The sequence below is a fragment of the Leucoraja erinacea genome, chromosome 17, assembly GCF_028641065.1.
Source record: "Leucoraja erinacea ecotype New England chromosome 17, Leri_hhj_1, whole genome shotgun sequence".
Classification (NCBI taxonomy): domain Eukaryota; kingdom Metazoa; phylum Chordata; class Chondrichthyes; order Rajiformes; family Rajidae; genus Leucoraja; species Leucoraja erinaceus.
This window is the reverse complement of record NC_073393.1, coordinates 36,027,834-36,045,644: the sequence shown is the minus strand read 5'-3', so window position 1 is coordinate 36,045,644 and position 17,811 is coordinate 36,027,834. Positions and strand designations below refer to the sequence as shown.

Here is a 17,811-nt window from a genome sequence, read left to right as displayed (position 1 = left end):
CTCTGGGGTGGCACTGAACTGGTTAAAGGGAAAAGAACAGCAAAGAGGACTTTGCATGTTATCATGTGCTTTCTGGGTAAACCCAGATCCAGTAAACATTTTATCTCTGTTTGCTTTGTTGTGAGCTTCTCCCAGCTAACATCAATTTATTCTACGTTTTCCTTGATCTCCATTCCCTTTGTCATATTTTCACACCTTACACTTCCTTATCTATGTCAAAGTCAATTTTATTTGTCACATAGAAACATAGAAATTAGGTGCAGGAGTAGGCCATTCGGCCCTTCGAGCCTGCAGCGCCATTCAATATGATCATGGCTGATCATCCAACTCAGTATCCCGTACCTGCCTTCTCTCCATACCCCCTGATCCCCTTAGCCAGAAGGGCCACATTTAACTCCCTCTTAAATATAGCCAATGAACTGGCCTCAACTACCCTCTTTGGCAGAGAGTTCCAGAGATTCACACACTCTGTGTGTGAAAAAAGTTCTTCTCATCTCGGTTTTAAAGGATTTCCCCCTTATCCTTAAGCTGTGACCCCTTGTCCTGGACTTCCCCAACATCGGGAACAATCTTCCTGCATCTAGCCTGTCCAACCCCTTAAGAATTTTGTAAGTTTCTATAAGATCCCCTCTCAATCTCCTAAATTCCAGAGAGTATAAACCAAGTTTATCCAGTCTTTCTTCATAAGACAGTCCTGACATCCCAGGAATCAGTCTGGTGAACCTTCTCTGCACTCTCTCTATGGCAATAATGTCCTTCCTCAGATTTGGAGACCAAAACTGTACGCAATACTCCAGGTGTGGTCTCGCCAAGACCCTGTACAACTGCAGTAGAACCTCCCTGCTCCTATACTCAAATCCTTTTGCAATGAAAGCTAACATACCATTCGCTTTCTTTACTGCCTGCTGCACCTGCATGCCTACCTTCAATGACTGGTGTACCATGACACCCAGGTCTCGCTGCATCTCCCCCTTTCCCAATCTGCCACCATTTAGATAATAGTCTGCTTTCCCGTTTTTGCCACCAAAATGGATAAGCTCACATTTATCCACATTATACTGCATGCAACTTATCCACATTATACACATGCACCCGAAGGTGCAGTGAAATGAATTTGCCAGCAGCGATACACTTAAAAAGAACACACAATAAACAATAAGATTTAACACAAACATCCACCATAGCATTCTTCACTGTGGTGGAAGGCACAAAGTTCAGCCAGTCCTCCTCCTTTGTTCATCCATGGTCGGGGCCATGAAACTCCCTCTCCCCTGACATCAGTCTGAAGAAGGGTCTCAACACGAATCGCCACCCATTCCTTCTCTCCAGAGATGCTGCCTGCCCCGCTGAATTACTCCAGCTTTTTGTGTCTATTTTCAGCATGGTTATGTTCTGTAGGAAATGCTCATCACTGTCCATCAGAGACGGATTTGCCATTGACCTACAATTTTTTGGTGTGAAAACATCCACATGAATTCAAGGCTGAGCTGTCAATGCTGTTGACCTTCACTTACTTAGCTGGCACAAATAATGAAAATGTAAGAAATTAAAAAGATTTTTGCTCAATTGCTAGTTTATTAAACTCCATTATAACATCACATTATTCTGTCAAAATGCTAACAAATGTTACAGCTGAACTTCACACAGGCTTAATGGATGGTGATGCACATCATCAACAACTGACCCCTCTGCAGGGACTAATTCATCCTTTTATCTTGTGCCTCATGGGTTGCCATGTGTGGAACTATTTTCCTTTATTTATATGGCACAATGATTATTTCATGATAAAAAATATTGTAAAACTGCCAAAAATTTGGAACAAACCATGATCTCCATTGCATGTGGCAAACACTATTTCTAGTTACCTGCAGTATTTACAATGCATCGCATTTTTTTAATTTTATTCCACAATACTGCTGCCAACTTGTGTCAAAGGCTTCCTATGTACCAGGCAGCCAGACAAAATAAACTTGGCAGATTCATTTGAAGGTTGTTTGGGATCATGTAAACTTATTTTCTCAGTTTGTCTGGCTGTTTGCCATAATCTCACACACTCAATTTGGGACCCAGTTACACGAACACTGTGGTACAATTGAGTGAAGAGAGCAATACAAAATTTGATATCAATAAAATAGACTTGCATTTGTACGATATAATATGCATTTTGCATTGCAGAATGTGGTCGACATATTGGTCAATCCTTTTACTTGCTACAGGTGCATATGCATAATGACCTTACTTTGAAATATGCTTGGACTTTCTGAATATATACTCCAGTTTTAAGGTGCGCTGATTTGTGTTTTACATGTAAAACAATATATGATTGTTTTTACTATTTACTATTGGGCCAAAATGTTCTCCAGAGATTGAAAATGTAAAACTTCATGAATTGCAGTCTCTGAGAATTTCAATCATCAGGAGTGTATTAACATCCATAAACTAAGTGTGTTATAATGAGAGGACTGCTCTCTTCATTCTTCATTCTTGTTACTTTTTTTAATATATAATCTGAAAATGTCTACAATGCAGAATCTTCAAAGCAGTACAAGAAGAAATAATCTCCCTGAGGTTTCTATTATTCCCTTAATAAACCAAAACATATTAATAATATCGTGGTTCAAAGAAGTCATTTAAAGCCCATCGAGGGTTCACAAGCAGGCATATGGATTAAGTATGCTGCATACTTTTATTAACAGGAGTTGCTGAAGAATACATACATAGATACATAGACAATAGGAGCAGGAGTAGGCCATTCGAGCCAGCACCGCCATTCGATGTGATCATGGCTGATCATCCACAATCAATACCCCATTCCTGCCTTCTCCCCAAACCCCTTGATTCCACTAGCCCTAAGAGCTCTATCTAAAGGGCCTGTCCCACTTCGTACATCATTTGCCCGTCACTTAGGTGGAGCGCAAAGAATTCGTGAATCCCAAAATCCTGGGGCGCCACACGCGACCGCGTGTCACTGCCTACGTCACCACGCCTCACCACGTGCCGTGCGTGCGTAATGCAGGCATCACGTGTGCGTCACGACGCGTGTGTCATGCATCGTGATGCGTAAATGATGCGCAAATGACGCCCAGGTGGGACAGGCCCTTAACTCTCTTTTGAATGCATCCAGTGATAAGGCCTCCACTGCCTTCTGAGGCAGAGAATTCCACAACTTCACAATTCTCTGGGTGCAAAAGTTTTTCCTCATCTCAGTTCTAAATGGCCTACCCCCTATTCTTAAACTGTGGCCCCTGGTTCTGGACTCCCCCCAACATTGGGAACATTGTTCCAGCATCCAACGTGTCCAATCCCTTAATCATTTTATATGTTTCTATAGATCCCCTCTCATCCTTCTAAATTCCAGTGAATACAAACCCAGTCGCTCCATTCTTTCATCACATGACAGTCCCGCCATCCCGGGAATTAACCTCGTGAACCTACACTGCACTCCCTCAATAACAAGAATGCCCTTCCTCAAATTAGGAGACCAAAACTGCACACAATACTCCAGGTGTGGTCTCACTAAGGCTCTGTACAACTGCAGAAGGACCTCTTTGCTCCAAGACTCACTTCCACTCGTTATGAAGGCCAACATGCCATTAGCTTTCTTCACTGCCTGTTGTACCTGCATGCTTACTTTCAGTGACTGATGTACTAGGACACCCAGGTCTCGTTGTACTTCCCCCTTTCGTACCTGACATCATTCAGATAACCTCCCATTTATCCACATTATACTGCATCTGCCATGCATCTGCCCACTCACTCAAACTATCCAAGTCACGCTGCACCCTCATAGCATCCACTTAGCAGTTCACAATGCCACACAGCTTTGTGTTATTTGCAAATTTGCTAATTTACTTTTAATTCCTTCATCTAAATCAATAATATATATTGTGAATAGCTGCGGTCCTGCACCGAGCCTTGCGGCACCCCACTAGTCACTGCCTGCCATTCTGAAAGTGACCCGTTTTTCCCTACTCTTTGTTTCCTGTCTGCCAACCAATTTTCTATCCATGTCAATACCCCACCCCCAATACCATGCGCTCTAATTTTGCCCACTAATATCCTGTGAGGGACCTTATCAAAGGCTTTCTGAAAGTCCAGGTACTCCCATATCCATTTTATTTGTTACATCCTCAAAAAATTCCAGAAGGTTTGTCAAGCATGATTTCCCCTTCGTAAATCCATGCTGACTTGGACCGACCCTGTTACTGCTATCCAAATGCGCCGCTATTACATCTTTGATAATCGACTCCAGCATCTTCCCCACCACCGATGTCAGGCTAATTGGTCTATAATTCCCTGTTTTCTCTCCCCTCCATTCCAAAAGTGGGATAATATTAGCTACCCTCCAATCCACAGAAACTGATGCACAATCTATAAAAAATAGAAAAATGATCACCAATGCGTCCACGATTTCTAGAGCCACCTCCTTACGTACCCTGGGATGCAGACAATCAGGGCCTGGGGATTTATCAGCCTTCAGTCCCATCAGTCTACCCAACACCATTTCTTGACTAATGTGAATTTCCTTCATTTCCTCCAGCACCTTAGGTCCTCTGTATCCTAGTACATCTGGGAGATTGTTTGCAACTGTGCAGCATAAGCAAGAAACAGTAACCATGACAACAACCACGTTAAAAGCTCTTGAATACTAACTGCCAAATCAGCAGCTGACGTACGTCCTCTTCTGTTTGACAAATATAATGTTGTATTAATTGGTAACAATGAAACCTGTCTCTGAATTAAGCAGCCACTTGTGCTTCATGAGTATGGGATCTTTTAATTGACTTTTAATTTAAGACCAAACTACATATTAAACATGGCAAAACATCTTTTAGACTCCATAACGCTACAGTAACCAATAATCTAGCCTCCTTCCGAAGCATAAACAAGATAGAACGTAACATACATCAGAAAAATATATAACAGGCACAATTGAAAACAAGGAATTTCAGAGAAAGAGGAGAATTTTAAATGGAAATCAGAGAAGAAGCACGAGAATGGATTGAAACAAAATGAACAGAAAACCCGTGGGGAGAAGTGATGAGAGGAGCGGTGGGGCTGATCAGAAACCAACAGGGAAACTATGTTCATGATGAATTAATAAAGAGGATTGATGAAGGAAATGTGGTTGATGTAGTATGTACAGGCTTCTTGATAAGGCACCATATAAAGGTACCTAATCAAGATATGGTAGGCACAAATGCTGGAGAAACTCAGCGGGTGAGGCAGAATCGATGGAGTGAAGGAAATAGGCGACGTTTTGGGTCGAGACCCTTCTTCAGACTGATGTGAGGGTGCGGGGGACGGGAAGAAGAGATATGGTACTACTTGAGATATAGTACTACTATCAAGATATGGTACTATAGATAAGGTACTTCAGAATAGGCTTGTTTTCGAGGTTCACGAACATATTATAAAAGATGCTATAGTAGCACAGATGAAAAATCGTTGAATTAACAGAAAAGAGTACAATTGAAAGTTGCTCTTTGGATTAAAGTGTGCAGTGAACTTTCCCAGGAGACAGGATTAAGACCACTGCTTAATATATATTCATACATTGAAGTCAGGAGTGAAAGGCATCATTTGCAAACTTGCATTTGACACACAGCTGAAATGAAGAGTAAGAATGGGGCAAGGCAAGCAGATTAGGCAGATATGGAAGAGCTGAGGACAGTGAATCGTGGCATACCAAAGGGATCATTGAGGAACCAATGCTTTTTATCATCCTAAATTTTAAGCATGTAATGCCCCTGTCCCACTTAGGAAACCTGAACGGAAACCTTTGGAGATTTTGCGCCCCACCCAAGGTTTCCGTGCGGTTCCCGGAGGTTTCTGTCAGTCTCCCCAATGGTCGAAAGTGGTTTCCGCTTCTTCTATGTTCCGGCGATTATTTCAAAAAATTCAAAACCGGTCGCGACTAAAAATCGGTTTCCGTTTTAAAAATCGGTAATTTTTTAGTCGAAGCCGGTTGTGATGCTAGTTGAAGGTGGTTGCCGGAGGTTGCAGGTAGTGGAAGGTCTTACCTTCCACTACCTGCAACCTCCGGCAACCACCTGCAACCTCCGGCAACCACCTTCAACTAGCATTGCAACCAGCTTTGACTAAAAAATTACCGATTTATTATTATGGCAACCTATTTTTAGTCACGGCCAGTTTTGAATTTTTTTAAATAATCGCCGGAACATAGAAGAAGCGGAAACCACTTTCGACCATTGGGGAGATTGACAGAAACCTCCGGGAACCGCACGGAAACCTTGGGTGGGGCGCAAAGTCACCAGAGGTTTGCGTTCAGGTTTCCCAAGTGGGACAGGGGCATAAATCACTATTTCCAACAATAAAAGACACACAATATGACAGTATTGTGAACTACAATGTTGATGGTGATCGATTGCTGCAGGATTTGGGCAGGCATAAGATTGGCAATTTAATGGTGTTTGTGATGTATATTAAGGAGAAAGGAAGTAGAGGACGTTCCTTAGAGGACGTTCCTTTAGGAAGGAGATGAGGAGCAATTTCTCTTTAGTCAGAGGGTGGTGAATCTGTGCAATTCTGCCACTGAAGGCTGTGGAGGCCAAGTCAATTGATATTTTTAAGGCAGAGATAGATAGACTCTTGATTAGTACGGGTGTCATGGGTTATGGGGGGGAAGGCAGGAGAATGCGGTTAGGAGGGAGAGATAGATTAGCCATGATTGAATGGCGGAGTAGACTTGATGGGCAAAATGGCCTAATTCTGACCTTATGGCCTTAGAGAATAAAAGATGCTGTTCCAAAAGAGGTGCAGGAGCAAAAAAATTTGGGGTATGCATACACAAATCATTGAACGCGGAGAGGCAGGTTGAAAACTCAAATTCCGACACATCGTAGTTTTAAATGACCACTCCCTTATCCTGTAACTGTCCCATTGCTTAAAGGGTCTGTCCCACTTAGGCGACTTTTTAGGCGAGTGCAGGAGACTCTGCGCTCGCCACAACCACTGAAGTCAGGCTAACCGACCTATAGTTTCTCCTAGATGGACACAAAAAACTGGAGTAACTCCGCAGGACAGGCAGCATCTCTGGAGAGAAGGAATGGGTGATGTTTCGGGTAGAGACCCTTTTTCGGCCCCCCCTCTATTCCCCTCGTTTGCATTGCTCCCTTCTTGAACAATGGAGTAACGTTTGAAATTTTCCAATCCTCTGCGACCACTCCTGACTCTAGTGATTCTTGAAAGAATACTACTAATGCATCCACAATTTCTAAAGCTAGCTCTTTAGGATCCCTGGGATGTAGTCCATCTGGTCCAGCTGGTTTATCCACCTTCAGACCCTTCAGCTTTCCAAGGACATTCCCCTTAGTAATAGCAAATATACTAACCTCCACCTCCTGACTCTTGAATTCCAGGCATGTTGCTGCTGTTATCTGCTGTGAAGACTGACGTTAAAAACTTATTCAATTCGTCCACCATTTCTTTATTCCCCATTACTACTTCTCCAGTGTCACTTTCCAGCAGTCCAATGTGTACTCTTGCCTCTTTTTTATTCTTTATTTATCTGAAGAAACGTTTGGTATTCTTTTTTATATGATTCGCTAGCTTATGTTCATATTTTATCTTTTCTCCTCTTATTGCCTTTTTTGTTGCCTTCTGTTGGTTTTTAAAAGCATCCAAACCCTCTAGTTTTCCGCTAATCTTTACGATATTATGAGCCATTTATGGTATCTTTGACTTCCTTTGTCAGTCACAGTCACCTTATTCTTTCCTTAGAATCTTTCTTCCTTTTTTGGTTGGAAATATCCTGCAACGTCTGAATTACTCCCAGAAAATCCTGCCATTGCTCCTCCACCTTCATTCCCACTAGGGTCCCTTTCCAATCAACTTTAGCCAGCTCCTCCCTCATGCTTGGAGTCATAGAGTCATATGGCAGGGAAATATTGGCCCTTCGACCCAACTTGCCCACGCCGACCAACATGCCCCATCTACATTAGTCCCACCTGCCTGTGTTTAGCCCATTTCACTCTAAAACTATCCTATCGATGTATCTGTCCAAATGTCTTTTAAATGTTGAAATAGTACCTGCCTCAACTACATTCTCTGGCAGCTCATTCCATGTAAGTACCTAGCACCCTTTGTGAAAAAAGTTGCAGCACAGGTTGCTATTAAATCTTTCCTCCATCACCTTAAACCTATGTCATCTGGTTCTTGATTCCTTTACTCTGGGTAAAAGACTCTGTGCATTATCCTTATCTATTCCTCTCATGGTCTTATACACCTCTATAAGATCACCCCTCATCGTAGTCTTCTCAAGCTCTCCCAATAGTTCAGGCCCTCGAGTCCTGACACCATCCTCGTAAATCTTCTATGCACCTTTTCCAGCTTGACAACATCTTTCCTATAACAGGGCAACCAGAAACTGAACACTGCAAATGTGGTCTAACCAATGTCTTGTACAACTGTAACATAACCTCCCAACTTCTATACACAATTCTCTGTCTGATGAAGGCCAATGTGCCAAAAGCATTCTTGACCACTCTATCGACAGGTGACGCCACTTTCAAGGAACTATGTACATGCACTCCAAGATTATGTTGCTCTACAACACTGCCCAGAGCTCTGCCATTCACTGTGTAGGTCCTGCCGTGGTTAGACGTCCCAATATGCAACACCTCACACTTCTCGGTATTAAACTCCATCAACCATACCTCAGCCCACCTGCCCAACCGATCAAAATCCTGCTGTAATTTTTGATAACCCTTCACTATCTACAATACTACTCACTTTAGTGTCATCTGCAAACTTATTAATCATACTTTGTACATTCTCAGCCAAAACATTGATATAGATAACAAACAGCAATGGGCCCAGCACTGAACCCTGAAGCACACCACTGGTCACAGGCCTCCAGTCTGAAAAGCAACTTTTCACCATCACCCTCTGCTTCCTTCCATGAAGCTAATTTTCTATCCGGTCGGTTAGCTCTATTTGGATCCCATGCGATCTAACCTTCCAGAGCAGCCTATCATGTGGAAACTTGGTAAGTGCCTTGCTGAAATCCATATATACAACGTCTACAGCTTAAAAAAACTCAATCAGATTTGTATACCTCTGTAGTTACTTTACTCAACAGTAATACCAACGCATCTGATTTAATCGTTTCCTTTTCAAACTGCAGACTGAATTTTAACATATGATGGTCACCGTGTCTAAGGAGTTACTTTACCTTACGCTTCCTATTTAAGTCCAGTTTGTGACACAATACCATATCCAGAATTGCCTTTTCCCTGGTAGGTTTGACCACAAGCTGCTCCAAGAAGCCGTCTCGAAGGCACTCTACAAATTTCTTCTCTTTGGATCCAGTACCAACCTGATTTTCCCAGTCTAACTGCATATTGAAATGCCCCGTGAACCAATTAAAGAAATTTGGCCTCCATCTCCTATGGAAAAGCGTAAATGTTGGTTTGGGAAATGGCCTGAATGGCTTCATTTAGTGCTGTAATCATTCCATGATAATGTGACAGTAGTGGTGAGTGGTGAAAGTAAGCACACAAGGTTATGTAAGGGACATTTTCTTTAAACTGCGGGTGGTGGGTGCCTGGAACGTGCGACCAGGGGCGGTGACGGAAGCATATGCGATAGTGGCGTTTAAGAGGCTTTTAGATAGGCATCAAGATATGCAGGGGATGGAGGGATATGGATCATGTGCAGGCAGAGATTAGTTTAACCTGGCATCATGTTCGGCACAGACATTGTGGGCAGAAGTGCCTGTCCCTGAACTGCATTATTCTATGTTCTATTTGCCAGAATTATTCCAAAATAGTGTTCGGCAGATTCAACTGTACTTGAATTCAGTGTTTTATCAAGGTTCATTGTAACTTCTTTGAATTTTATGAGCACGTGATCCTGTGGCATATATATCACCCAATTTCTCAACTTCACAGTTGTATATGCAAAAAATAATCTGTGGGGCTATGCGAAGAAGGCAGGGGAGTGGTATTAAATGGACCGATCTTATATAAATCAGCAATGGTTACAATAGGTTGAATGGCCTCCTGTATGATTAACATTGTGCCATTCTTAGTGGGGCCACAAGAAACTGCAAGTGCTGGAAACTTGAGCAAAACACAAAGTGCTGGAGGAACTCAGCAGATCAGGGAGCATCAGTGGAGGGTCAAGATCCTTTTTCACACTGGTTCTGAGGAGAGGTCCCGACCCAAAACAGAAGGGCCTCAACCCAAAACTGCTCATTCCCTCCACAGATGCTGCCTGACCCGTCAAGTTCCTCCAGCACTTTGCGTTATGCCACGATTTATTGTTGAATTTATATCTCTTTGATGTTTGCCTACAAGAATTACCTCAGGATTCTTCCACACGGCAGTCATTAACTGCCTTTTCTATTGTTGCAATAGCACTTTGCAAGCTACAGCACAATATTTTCACATGGTTAGAGATGCCTGGTTAAAAAGGAAGCAGATCACAAACAATAGTAAACATATTGAAAGATGTCAGTTGTTCAGCTGCATTTAATAACGTGTTATCTAGTGCCTACTCATTCAGGGTCCAAAGAGCCAACGCAGATTTCTGTGATTGTCTGTATTTATCTGTCAATTTCACTTTCATGTTTCAAATGAAGGTAACCTTCACGTTTGGGAGTCTAGATAGACTTCCAGACCTGAAGATCACCTTCATTTGAAACATCATTTGCATAAATGCTAACAGAAGGTAAATAATAATTATCATGCTTCCTCAATGAAACAGACACAATCAAATTATGTATTAGTACTCATATGTATCTGCTTTTATCCAAAGTATTTGGCGAACTAGCTCAATCTAGGTTAACCAAAAGTTTATTTTAACTGGAAAATATTGGACTGCTAACATTTCTGGTGTACAATTAGACATTCAGTAGTTATGATGAATCTCTGACTTCCTAATTTTACAGCTAATAATCTTTAATAATTTCATTTTTTAAGTGAAATTGACAAATAAATACAGACAATCACAGAAATCGGGGTTGTCTCTTCTGTTGCAACTTATGAATGACTTTAGTACCTAGGCAATCACATTAATCCAGAGGTGGAATATTTTACCGAAACCAATAACCCTGTTTAGCGAGCATCTTTCATCTCTATTTCTCCTTTGAATCAATCTAATTCTACTGCCAAAGTATGGAGTAATAGAGACATACACAACCAAAATGTTGTTATTAAATAATGCTGGTGTTGTGTTACTTTGTGCTCTTGCTGATTGCAGAAAATGGGGACATCTCATTTCTACTGCATCAAACGAAGGACTGAAATGTATACTGTAGTTTAGATTTCCGCCGTTGCTATTAAAGATTTATGTTTCAAAGATTTATAATTTCAAGCAACTGAGCTAAATGTTGGTGCAGATATGCAACTCTGCAGGGAAGAGGAAGTTTCAGGATTCGTGTAATTGAGGCCATGCATCATGAACTTGGCACTTACCGCCATGATGAGTTTTTCGACACAGTCAGGAGCCACGCTGTGCAGGTGAGTCAGGTGGAGCTGCAGGTGGATCTTGTTGTTGAGCATATCCTGACAGAGAGGGCAGCGCAACATCGGCTGCACGGAATGCTGCGATAATACATGCATCCTGATGCGGTTTACGTCAGTGTTGCTATACTTGCAGTACGGACATTGATACATCTACGGGTGAATGGGAAAACAAATTCAAACTTTTCCACGACACTTTTGCAAATACCATCAAACAACTTTTCCTCACATGTTTTATCTTGCCATTTTACATGAATGCACTTTTTGCCTTTCATCAAATTCATCCATCATCTAATTCACACAGAGAGAGACAAACAACATGTTCCTGGGATTTTTAGTTTTATTTTAGTTTGTAGACTTCCAAGGAGAATAATAGAGAATTCTTGACAATTTCTTTGGAAAGATCCCTTCCTAAAGTATAAACACCCAGTATTTTCTTCTTAGCCATCTTATCAGAGTGACACAATGTTTAATTTAGTTTAGTTTATAGCGCGGAATTGGGCACAGAAGGCTCACCGACCAGCGATCCCCACACATTAACACTACCCTACACACGCTAGGGACAATTTACACTTATACCAAGCCAATTAATCTACAAATCTGTATGTCTTTGGAGTGTGGGAGGAAACCGAGGCGGTCACGGAGAGAACGTATGACTCCATATTGACTGCATCCGTAGTCGAGAACGAACCTGGGTCTCCAGCGCTGCAAGCACTGTAAGGCAGCAAATCTACTACTGCACCACTGTGCTGTCCAAATATTATTGGTATTTGCTACATAACCTACAAAATGTCATTTTTATTTGTAATTTAATTGAGCTAGATTGTGCTTCCTCAGCTATTTATCTTTTGCATTTCCGCCATCCCTGAATTCCCTCTACTTCACTGGGAAGAAGATGCATTTTCTTCAGATTTTTGGTCTGTCTGATAGTGCTGCCTTTTTGTTCCCTGTTGAATTACGCTCACTTACTGAAACACTGGTCCAGTCTAAATTAAGGAATTGCAGACTGTGCTATCATGGTGAGCTTTGGCCTCCGAATACTGGTTGTCATGCAGCCAGGTACAGCTGCAAAACAAATGGGTAAGGCTCAGAGGACAGATGATTAATTGAGCTGTCCTAGGAACTGATTATTTGATATTGGAAGAAGAAGAATTGCAGTTTTATTCAACTGCTTTAGGTTGTTCTGAAATACTTTAAAGTAATTATAGAATCACAAAATTATACTCATCCTGTTGTAACTATGCTGGTGTCTACTCTTCAACTGGAGACGTCTCGTCTTCCTTCATACAATTTCCTATCATTTTATTCAGATCCCTTCTGGATTTACTCTGGAACAAATTACTATGAAACCTGGAAATTTGGCAGATATTTTAAATGCAGCCATATCCTAGAAATAACAATAGACGAAGGGCTAATTAATTTCATGATGCCAGTGGCAGAGGGAAGGATATTGACCAGGATGCTGAGAAACACATTGCTATCTGTTATAGACACAAAAAGCTGGAGTAACTCAGCGGGACAGGCAGCGTCACTGGAGAGAAGGAATGGGTGACGTTTCAGGTCGAGTCTGAAGAAGGGTCTCGACCTGAAACATCACCCATTCCTTCTTTCCAGAGATGCTGCCTGTCCCGCTGAGTTACTCCAGATTTTTGTGTCTATCTTCAGTTCAAACCAGCATCTGCAATTCCTTCCTACACACCTGCTATCTGTTATGTAACGTTAAGGATCCTCATGGTTCATCTCCGGAACAAGTAATAAAACTTTTAGCTTCATATCCAATTTCAGGACCAAAATGGATGAAGAATTCTTTTAAACGTACGGTATGGGCTGAATTAAGGTCATAAGTGATGGGTGTAGAATTGGGCCATTCAGCCCATCAAGTCGATTCTGCCATTCAACCATGGCTGATCTATCTCTCCCTCCTAACCCAATTCTCATGCCTTCTCCCCATAACCTCTGACACCTGTACTAATCAGGAAGAATTACCAGAATTAGAAGGTCTAAGGGCTGAAAATCATCATCAAATAATGACAGTGGGGGTATATTGTAGGAACACCTGCGCACAAAAAGAACAGATCAATGGTCAATGTTCCAGTTACAGAGTCTGCCATAGTCTCCCATCCAAAGTAAGAAAAGTGTGTAACGGTTCACATACGGTGGATTCATTTATTCACCATCTCCCTTCCAATACCAATGGAGCCATTATATACTCCCAGCATTATACACTCTTGAGTTGTAAAAATAAGCTCAACCCTATGAGAACAAAAAATGATGCAATGGCTAAGAAGGGATGGTACTTTGAGCCCTTAGCCAAAAAAGATGTCATTTATTAAGGAGGATGACATCCGAAAAGTCAACAGGAACCAGATAGAGTGTATGTCTTTACCAAAGCGGGTGCTGAGGGAAATGTGTCACATGGTATTGGACTTTCAGTTGGTACAGCTGAGGATAAAAGTCTCAAGCTGCTTCAGAACTAAAGATAATGTAAACATGTATAAAAAGGAAAATTATAATAATTATGCATGGAGAAATGAACTAAGGATATTGCAAACACACAGAAACCGACAAGCAGCTTGTGATTTCTCTCGCGTTCCAATAGGTATCCTTGATATCTACCTGTTCTGGACTTGGTTCTTCTGATGGTCGAGGCCTTTTTGAAGAAAGAGGGGATTCCATGCTATCAGGTAGTGATGATCGTTTTGTAGATGCTGAGTCCTGTTGTTCCTTATCTCCTACAGATACTGTAATCAAAGGGAGAATTTAAGTTTAAGACCGTCACTCCATTGAATAATACATATAATCAACTAGGTCCTGACGCTGTGATGCGAGCAGACAAATACAATATCTGTTCGTTGAGAAAAATAGAGATCTATCCAGCAACCACAATTTATGAAACAAACCTCTTTTACTAAAAATGACAAAATCTCAAGGCATTTTGATTATAATAATATAATAATAATAACAATTACAGCACGGAAACAGGCCATCTCAACCCTTCTAGTCTGTGCCGAATACATAATCTCCCCTAGTCCCATATACCTGCACTCAGACCATAACCCTCCATTCCCTTCCCATCCATATAACTATCCAATTTATTTTTAAATGACAAAAACGAACCTGCCTCCACCACCTTCACTGGAAGCTCATTCCACACAGCTACCACTCTCTGAGTAAAGAAGTTCCCCCTCATGTTACCCCTAAACTTCAGTCCCTTAATTCTCATGTCATGTCCCCTTGTTTGAATCTTCCCTACTCTCAGTGGGAAAAGCTTTTCCACGTCAACTCTGTCTATCCCTCTCATCATTTTAAAAACCCCTATCAAGTCCCCTCTTAACCTTCTGCGCTCCAAAGAATAAAGCCCTAGATTGTTCAACCTTTCTCTTATATTATACTGAAACATATTTAATTCTAAGCAGTTAATCTAAAATAAATAAATGCAGTTTAATTCTGTGAATGATTTGTTATGAGATGTGGTTCCAACGAGTCAAAAACTATTAGCACAGTTCTATCTTAAATGTGCGACCCCCAACCTTTAAACAGCGATGGTTAGTCTTCATACAACCAGAAAAGAAAACATATTCTTCACATTCACCCGAGCAAGACCCTAAAGGGCCTGTCCCACTTATCCGATTTTTTCGTCGACTTGCGGGCACCCATCATAGTCTTAGCAGGTCGCTGAAAATTAAAAAAAAGTTGAAAATCCAACGGCGACCAGAAAAAGATACAACTATTTGGGCGACTACAAACGACCATACAGTTGACACCCTGGCGACATGTCGCGTGGCGACGCATGTATGGTCTTGAGTAGTCGCCCAAAGAGTTGTACCTTTTTCTGGTCGCCACTGGATTTTCAACATTTTTAAAATTTTCGGCGACCTGCTGCTGCAATGACGGGTGCTGGCAAGTCGCCTAAAAAATTGCGTAAGTGGGACAGGCCCTTAAGGATCTTGCATATGTTTCAATCCACATCATCTCTCACTCTTCTAAACTCCAGCAAATATAAGCAAAGCCTGATGTGACACCTCACACATTCCAGGTATTAGTTTGGTAAACCTTCTCTGAACTACTTCTAAATAATTTACATGCTTCTGCAAATAAGTAGGCCGATTTAATACATAATATTTCAAATGAGGTTTCACCAACAAATTATACAACTGAAACAAAACCTCCCTAATATTGAATTCATTTCCCTTAAGAATAAACAGCAACATTCTGTAGGCTCTTCTAATTAATTGCTATATCTGCACACAAATTTATTGCGAATTGGGTGTTTTTATTTTCCTTGCTAAAATAGACAATTTCACAAATTTGCACATTATACTCCAATTGCAAAATGTTTACCTGCACCTCCCTGCTCCCATCTAACCTTTCATTATCCAGGAGTAGCTTCCATTGAAAATAACTTTTATCTAAGTCATCCATTTACATTTTTTTAAACTGACATCCCAGGACCGATCCCTGTGACTTACAAAACATTTTATCTTGCTAAATACAAAAGGTTTATGTTTATTATGGTCACTTGTTATTGTACAGTGAATAGATTTCTTTTGAATGCTATTCAATCAGATCAGATAATGCTATACATAAAAAACAATCAAGTCAAACTCATGTACAATAAGTAGGGCAAGGGAAAGATACAGAGTGCAGAATATAGTTCTCAGCATTCTAGCGCAACAGTTCCATAGATAAACTCCAATGTCCCCAATGGGGTAAATGTGAAGTGAACAGTACATAAGTTTATGGAAGGACTGTTCAATAAGATTCATTTTTCCCTAAACACTGTCTCCTGTTAACCCAGTCAATTTTCTATGCACACAAACATAACATTCCATAGTCATAGAGCGATACAGAAATAGGACATTTGGCCTAACTTGTCATAACTGACCAAGTTGCTTTGTCAAGCTGATCTCACTTGCCTTTTGCCTGGCCCATATCCCTCCAAATGTTTCCTATCCATATACTTGTTCAGTGGTTTTAAATGTTGTAATTGTATCCTCCTCTATCACTTCCTCTGACAGCTTGGTCCATATCCGCATCACCCTCTGTGTGAAAAACCTGGCCGTCAGGTCCTTTTTAAATCTTTCCCCTCTTATGGAGAGGGTCAGAACTGGACCTAGGGTTGAGATTTTTGATTGGAGAAAGGCTAACTTTGATGAGATGCGAAAGGATTTAAAAGGAGTGAACTGGGACTTTGTTTTATGGGAAAGATGTGGAAGAGAAATGGAGGACATTTAAAGGTGAAATTTTAAGAGTACAGAATCTTTATGTCCCTGTTCGGTTGAAAGGAAATAGTAAACATTGGAAAGAGCCATGGTTTTCAAGGGAAATTGGACACTTGGTTCGGAAAAGAGAGAGAGATCTACAATAATTATAGGCAGCATGGAGTAAATGAGGTGCTTGAGGAGTATAAAGAATGTAAAAAGAATCTCAAGAAAGAAATTAGAAAAGCTAAAAGAAGATATGAGGTTGCTTTGGCAAGTAAGGTGAAAGTAAATCCAAAGGGTTTCTACAGCTATATTAATAGCAAAAGGATAACGAGGGATAAAGTTGGTCCATTAGAGAGTCAGAGTGGACAGCTATCTGCAGAGCCAAAAGAGATGGGGGAGATATTGAACAATTTATTTTCTTCGGTATTCACCAAGGAGAAGGATATTGAATTATGTGAGGTAAGGGAAACAAGTAGAGTAGCTATGGAAACTATGAGGATCAAAGAAGAGGAAGTACTGACACTTTTGAGAAATATAAAAGTGGATAAGTCTCCAGGTCCGGACAGGATATTCCCTAGGACATTGAGGGAAGTTAGTGTAGAAATAGCAGGGGCTATGACAGAAATATTTCGAATGTCATTAGAAATGGGAATAGTGCCGGAGGATTGGCGTACTGCGCATGTTGTTCCATTGTTTAAAAAGGGGTCTAAGAGTAAACCTAGCAATTATAGACCTGTTAGTTTGACGTCAGTGGTGGGCAAATTAATGGAAAGGATACTTAGAGATAATATATATAAGCATCTGGATAAACAGGGTCTGATTAGGAACAGTCAATATGGATTTGTGCCTGGAAGGTCATGTTTGACTAATCTTCTTGAATTTTTTGAAGAGGTTACTCAGGAAATTGATGAGGGCAAAGCAGTGGATGTTGTATATATGGACTTCGGTAAGGCCTTTGACAAGGTTCCTCACGGAAGGTTGGTTAAGAAGGTTCAATGGTTGGGGATTAATGGAGGAGTAGCAAGATGGATTCAACAGTGGCTGAATGGGAGATGCCAGAGAGTAATGGTGGATGGTTGTTTGTCAGGTTGGAGGCCAGTGACTAGTGGGGTGCC

At 41.1% G+C, this 17,811-nt stretch overlaps 1 protein-coding gene across 1 annotated transcript in view; it reads right to left on the bottom strand.

Annotated features, from left to right (window-relative positions):
- zfhx3b (zinc finger homeobox 3b) overlaps positions 1–17,811 on the bottom strand; it is a 468,030-nt gene that overhangs the window by 24,257 nt on the left and 425,962 nt on the right. Inside the window, 2 exon segments of the mRNA XM_055648956.1 lie at positions 11,442–11,642; positions 14,106–14,230. Of these exon segments, the coding sequence (XP_055504931.1) occupies positions 11,442–11,642; positions 14,106–14,230 (326 nt within the window).